The sequence below is a fragment of the Coffea eugenioides genome, chromosome 11, assembly GCF_003713205.1.
Source record: "Coffea eugenioides isolate CCC68of chromosome 11, Ceug_1.0, whole genome shotgun sequence".
NCBI lineage: Eukaryota > Viridiplantae > Streptophyta > Magnoliopsida > Gentianales > Rubiaceae > Coffea > Coffea eugenioides.
This window is the reverse complement of record NC_040045.1, coordinates 33776608-33783575: the sequence shown is the minus strand read 5'-3', so window position 1 is coordinate 33783575 and position 6968 is coordinate 33776608. Positions and strand designations below refer to the sequence as shown.

Below are 6968 nucleotides of genomic sequence, written 5' to 3'. Positions count from 1 at the left end.
CTACATTCCAGTCTTCTAATTAGCTATCTTGCAGCTTCAGGATCTACCTCTATCACATTTCTTGCTGGCTTTTTGTTTTTTGTTTTAAGCCTTCCACCCCTTCTTACATACTTCCCAACTGCTAGATATAAAATTTGAATCCTGAACCTGACAGCGAAGAAAACTCTAATATACGTCTCTTGCTTGCGTACCCTGATCTAACATGTGCTATTGCTAAAGCATGTATTCAACAGATACAAACTACAAAGCATGGAATAGAGCAACTAAGAGTCTCAGTAAACTTAAAACTTTAACCATCCCTATTCATCATAATAGATTTCTTGGATATCAGAGAGCAAAAATTAAGGGAAAAAACAACAAATTAGGCTTAAAATCTATATATAATACAACATGAAATTTCATGTCAAATCAAGCTAAGTTTTAATTGTAAGTGCTTGAATTCAATACTAAGACAAGTCAAGCCAAATTTTTTGTAAATATACATCAAAAATTTCAAACCAAACTCGATCAATTTTCTTTTAAAAAATTATCAAACAGAAGCCAAGTTGATTATTCGTTGAGGCTTGTTTTCAGCACTACATTGGGGCTTGTCTTCTAATAAGAGCCCAAGACCAGACCATTCTTAGAGCTCGCGGAAAAAATGATTCGGCCCAATCCCTGCACCATACATCTGTTCGCTTCTCCCCCAATTTGATTGCGCTTCCATTTGAAATTCCCTCCACAGATACACACACATATCACACAGTGACGGTGAGAGAGAGAGAGAGAGATGAAGAACAGCAGCAGAGAGCTTTGCTCATGTACCAGGCCCCGAGTATTGGAATTTCTCATCCATTGCGCTCAGGTAAGTCATCCAAAACCCTAGCTTTTACGATTAATCAGTTTTTATTAGATTTTTCTGAACCTTTTTGCCTGATCTTTTTTTTCAAATTAAGGAACTGGATGTTTCTCCAATGGTGAAATACTCTGCCCTTACTCTGTTCGCCGAGCGCTTTTACCCATCTCTCTCCAGGTAAAAGTTGATATCTTTAGTCAAATATGGTTATTGTTTATAATATCTTGTTTTATGTGTAATATTTTGTGAATTTTCGGTTGGAATCCAAGGAATCGAAATGTATGACATGTAATTTATTTTATGAGCATTTATTACTACAGTGCTGAAAGTAATTTTTATATTATTGTTGAATTTCGGTTGAATTTGAATCGCATAATATTAACTATTATCCGAATTTACGTTTTATGTATGTGTTTAATGTAACCTTGATTACTTTCCAGTGACACGATGCTTAAGAAAACTCATGAGTCACTAACAAAGTGCATGATTTGTTCAATCAAGAATTTCCGGGATGACAAAAGGAAAGCTTTAATTTGAAAATTTAATCTCTGCCCTGAAAAGCATGGTCTAGAGCATGTAGATTGACCCGAGCTGGCAAATTTGGTTGTTTGTTCAGTCTGCATTTGGATGATAATAATCTCTTTAGGATTTGTGCATGTTACACTTTCATGCTTATAATCATGACAGAAGTGTTTTCGGGATTTTTTGTTTGACTGGGGTTTTGTAAATATTTTTTGATTATCAAATCAAGATTCCAAGACGACAGGATCAAAGAAAACTGGCTTTTACATCCCATGACAGAAAGTAACCTACAGCTGTTTGCACTTACTTCATTATGGATCTCAAGCAAAGTAAGTGGGGCTTCTTGTCTATTTTGGATAACACTTCTTTGCTTGTTTCTAAGATAAATAATTGGCAGATGCATGATTCCCCTCCGCTGTCTGTCAAATGTTTGAAGAGTTTAGGAGACAAGTTTATTAAAGATCAGCATTTCACTGCAAGAGATCTCCTGGAAGCAGTAAGCCAGTTATTCACAATTAAATTTCAGTGTTTCTTTAACTTACGGCTACCATTGACATGATAGTTGATGAAGCACTCTGCAGGAGATGGTGTTAATGCAGGTTAACATCTTACTATTGTAATTTATGATGGTGAGACCAATTAGCCTCAGAATAATATAATGCTTGTTTTGAAAGGTATTGGAGTTCAAGATTGGCACATTCAACATTGCTTTTACACATCTGGAAGAACTTCTCATTCAATTGAAGTGAGTTTCTCTGTTTGCAATGAGTTTTAAAGCTTTAATGGCCACAACCCTGTGTGCTTCTATCTTTGCCTCCTTTTGATATTTTGTGTAGAGGAGTTGCTCAAATTGGAGAATATGTAAAGCTTGGAGATTGCTTAGATATTATGGATATACTTTACGAGAAGGAGGAGACGATGGTTCTTTACAATTCTCCCTGTTCTCTTGCTGCATCTGTATTGGCATGTGCATCTTTTCTTAACACTATTATGGTCTAAGTATTGACAACTCGTAAGCTCCGGTTAATGTTAAAATTACTATTCGGTAAAAGCTTTACGTCTTGGCAGGTTGTTGCTTATGTGATCATGGTTCCAAAACAAAGGTGGGAGTTTCCTATACTTCCTTGGGGTAAGATATTTTATATTCTATTCTGATGTTTCTTGTTTTTCTACTTTTTGTTTCTCTTTTTTTCAGTTTTACTAAATATTTATATTCTGATATGTACATTTCCTTTAAATTTATCTCCATGCTCATTAAATACTGAGAATGATCAGAACCATTTTTTGAATGATTTCTATGAGAGCCTACTCTGCACTTTGCTGAGGATGATAGATTTGCAAACTAATGCCAAGTTAAATGTTGCTAGTAAAAAAAATAAACAAAAAAAAAAAGAAGACAGTGTCTACTATGTCTTTGCCATGACTATTAGCCTATAGGGGTATATATAGAAGTCGTTTTGATGAGCTTGTGTGTTCCTTAAAGCTGAATCTTAAGTTGATTTATATGTAGCTTTTAACAACTTAATAAAGCTAAAATTCTGCATACATTAGGCCTCTCCAAGTTCAATAGTTATGGAAACCTTATGCATTTTTTTTTTTGGGGGGGGTTCATGTTAATTAGTAAGAGTAGAAATGCATCTCATTTAAGTGTACTTATAGGCATCAAATTCAAGTCCTAAGCCTTGGTTCTCTGGCTGGAAAACACGACAATTTTCAGTAAGAAAGGGAAGTGCCTACTGAGAGCTGCAGCTTCGTTAGATTGTTGTTGCTGTGATGGTTAGGAAAGAATTAGCAAATACAGGCACCTGCAGAAGTTCGGCAAACATTAGTATCTTTATCATGTATGCTTATGTGCAGGGCAAAAATGATTAAGAAAGAATGGTACAGATTCTAAAATTTATTGCAATTTATAATTTATCTTTTAAGGGGTGATCAGGTTTAGATCTGCTATTGATGATCCCATGTGGCAATAGTTACCAAATAATGGTGCTATGATGTCAGGTAACAGATAAAGAAGGTAATATTAGATCAATGGTTGGTTGTCAACGCAGTTGCGTCCAAGTCAGGGAAAGAACGGAAAGGAAAACAATAATAGTGTCAATCAGAAAAAGGAGTGAGACCAAGGTACATTATGGCATTCTTACAGGACACCAGTAACCTTGTTTGGAAAGGGATTTTTCACCAAAAAATCTCTATGTTTTTTGTGAATACATTTTTTAATTACCTTTTTATCTCACATTTATCAAATAGCTACAGTATATTTTGTACAAAAATTACGAAAAAATTGCAACCCAAACATGATGATTGTTTAGGACCTAGAAGGTAGGCTACAAGCATAGTAAGACAATAAAGATATTCTTCAGTGCTGGGCAAGTTTGATCTATTTTTTGAGTTTGAAAGAAAGTTTTTGTAATCAATTAAGCAGCAATTTCTTCATAAATTTTAACTTAAACTTGCTCCCATTCCCGTGTCATCATATGTAAGGGTTTCAAATTCTAGACTTGCAATTTGCAATATGTAATCTTCACCAAAGTGCCCATCAGAAACATAGCTGGCTTTTCTGATTCTATGTACCAGAGTAAGGAGAAGGTAGTAGGCCTGATATACGTTCAGAATGCCCTGGCCTTAGTTAGGACTGGGAAGTACCTTCTTTCTATGAGTGCTTTCGATGTAGTTGATCATATCAGCCAACATTAATTTAGTTCTGCACTAGATATAGACCAAGCAAATATCTGTACCGATCAAGTCAAATATAGACAAACTAATTGCACATCTGACTTTCATTTAGCAGATCTGTAGTGCTTCGTATGTTTAGTTGAATGCAACATCAATGCTTGATATGACACAGGTAGAAAAAAATCATGAATTTTTCTGTAATAGCCTATGCTATAGAGTTCAATCGTCAGTGTTCTGAGCCATGCTGTTGTGTTGTTGAAGAAATAACAATGGAGTCAAACATCTCTTGCCACACGTGTGAATGTAGGTCTGTCTGTTGAGAGGATGTCTTTCGTATCTGTTATCCTCAATTCCATCCTCATTCGTTTATTGTTTTTTCTCCATTGGAGTTGTTTGTCATACTTTACAATTTGTGTCGTTATATTAGTCACTTTCAAAAAGGATGTGCCGAACGAGTGCGGACTTATGGTGCATAAATGATTTATGGTCTGTGATGATCATGAGATGATAGAGTAGGTAAAGGTGCCCATCTCGACCCAACCTTTCCTACATTAATTAGTCTCGTTTTCCCTTAGAAATTGATGTTTCTATGCTTTTATTCTTTATCAACTACTAAAGCACTCGGGTCTTTTTCTATTTTTTTCTGGGGCAGGCTTTATTTTGTTAATAGGTCATCTTTGAATTGGATTATCAATATGTTCACTACATCCAACTTGCTCTCCCTTTTATCATTTTCCATCATTCTCCAAATGTCTTGTTTTCTTCTGCCAAATGAATTAAAACCCTCCTTTGGCAGTTTAGAAATTTGTGAGCCATTAGTCAATAGGGTCATTATATCTGGAATTCAATCTTGAATTCTGGCAAATTGGAATATTTTGGGTGTTTATTTCTCCAAAATTTTAGTGATTTTTCAGTTCAGTTAGCGTTGATGATCAAATTTTATTGGTAGAGTTCTTGGCTTTGAAGCAGATGAAAGTGTGTTGCATCCTTTAAGCTCTCTTTTGCTGTTCTATCCCTATCAACAATATGTTTAGGAATGACGTTTGAAATTTTGTCCATGCATAAGTACAGAGAATTAAGTTTCTATGTGTAAGTAAGAATGACAACTGTAAATTACTTTTCTGTTTATATAAACCTAGTAATTATCATTTTGAGTTAGTACTTAGTAGCAAATACTACTTAAATTCTTGTAATAACCAAAGATTGAGTGAACAATATGTATGAGAACCCAAATCTTGGGTTTTCTGTTGTGGTACATAATTCAAATCAAGGTATAGCATATGAGCATATCATATAAGTTTGGTATCATAAAGTATGAAAGGCTAAACTCAACGGCTCAAGAATACTTTAGAAAACTTGTCCAAGAGAATACAATGACGCATGGTTTTTGTTGGCTTTCTGGACTTCGCCCCACTGTGAAGAATGTATTCGACTGTAATCCTGAATGAGATTATTTTGGTCTTTACTTGGCATAATTAATCCAACTCTTCCTTATCCAAATTTGGTTGCAGTGAAGTTTGTGACTTTGTGCGAAGAAGAGGACATCTTAAATTCTGTTAGAAACATTCTGAGGCAAATACTTGAACCTCAAGCAATGTGAGTTGTACCAACTGCCAACCACTGTAACATGGCTGCTTCGTACTGCAAAAGAGGGGAAAACTTTTCCCCTCCTTGGATGCTGCAGTTAATAGGTATTATCGGTGTCCTTTACAAAAAGGATTGATTTCATGCCACACATTTATTCTTTTATGTTGAAAAGCTAGAGAAATTAAGGCCCAGCATTTACAGTTTGTCTTGAAAGTACCTGACTTAATGATCTTTGAGGTCCACAAGGAGGACCATGGCATAGCCTAAGCTTATCTCATTGATAAGATGATGAAGTTGCTGCTTTAGCTCCTGCACTGGACCATTTCTGTACAAATCTCTTTTGTAGTTTTTCCTCTATTGCTAAGGGTATCAAGGTAAATCATTCATCTCATGCAGTGTGGCCAAGTCAATCCGGTGCCTTGAGAACCTTTCTTTCTTTTTTTTTTCAATAGTATAAATGATGGGTTTCGAATCCGAAATTTATCACTTACATTTCCTCCCCAAGAACCACTTAACCCATCCTTCACCTTCTTTTTTTTTTCTTTTTTTAATAAGAGATCAACAGTAATTTATAACCTGTCGGTTACAAGTGAAACATCTTACAGGTGAACTCGTGACCTGTCTGGTGCGTTGGGGACTTTCTAAATCAATAAACTGTGGAACTGGCGAAAGGATTTATGCTACTCAAGTTTCTTTCTTAACATTCTCTAGGAAGCTATCTGGTGTAAATTTGCTGAGCTTTCATCCTGATTGGAGGATCTGCAAGTTTACATGTTTAGATACGTAGGAACAATAGGGACGGATAATATCTTTATGGTTGCTGGTCAAATCCTCAAGGACAAAGAAGCCATACGTAGTGTATCTGGATGTAACACAGTTTTTTTTTTTTTTCCTCTTTTTTGAGGATAAGGCAACAAAAACAGTCATTAACTTAATTTAACTTAATTGATGAATTTTAAATCAATTAAGGAAAGTTCACATATGTCCTCCTTTAGTAGCCTGATATAATTTGGCGACTTTAGAAAAAGAAATGTTCAGAATTAAGTGCCAGTTGTAGCTAATGACAGTGTAATGCATAGAAAAAGGTTGATGCCTGATGCTTTCCAACTAGTTAAAGCAAGAGATGTGGTAGAGGATCCAGAGGTTTAATGAACCAAATTCTAGAGAACAAGTAGGAATAAACATCGTACCCAATAAAAAAAAAAAAGGAATAAACTTTTGATATTTATACATGCCTACTTTTCACAGGAAAAATCTAAGGCAAGGAGAAAGAAAAGGAGGATAAAAACATTTAATATTTGCATAACCAGTTGGCTGATGATTAAGTGCCATGATGGCCGTGAAAAGG

General features: G+C 35.3%; 1 protein-coding gene across 1 annotated transcript; it reads left to right on the top strand.

The window, feature by feature from the left end:
• The first annotated feature begins 769 nt into the window (after window positions 1-769).
• LOC113754530 (cyclin-J18-like) lies at window positions 770-5904 on the top strand. The gene is made up of 9 exons (XM_027298978.1): window positions 770-844; window positions 936-1012; window positions 1587-1686; window positions 1755-1853; window positions 1939-1956; window positions 2032-2102; window positions 2194-2320; window positions 2426-2486; window positions 5545-5904. The coding sequence occupies exons 1-9, from the start codon at window positions 770-772 to the stop codon at window positions 5631-5633; spliced, it is 717 nt and encodes a 238-aa protein (XP_027154779.1). The 3' UTR covers window positions 5634-5904.
• Window positions 5905-6968: the final 1064 nt, after the last annotated feature.

Excerpts from the sequence above, each read along its gene's own strand:
- LOC113754530 (XM_027298978.1), top strand. The coding sequence starts at position 770 with ATGAAGAACAGCAGCAGAGAGCTTTGCTCATGTACCAGGCCCCGAGTA. Across the intron at positions 1,687-1,754 it reads CATTATGGATCTCAAGCAAA|ATGCATGATTCCCCTCCGCT; the intron begins GTAAGTGGGGCT and ends AATAATTGGCAG. Across the intron at positions 2,487-5,544 it reads GTTTCCTATACTTCCTTGGG|TGAAGTTTGTGACTTTGTGC; the intron begins GTAAGATATTTT and ends ATTTGGTTGCAG.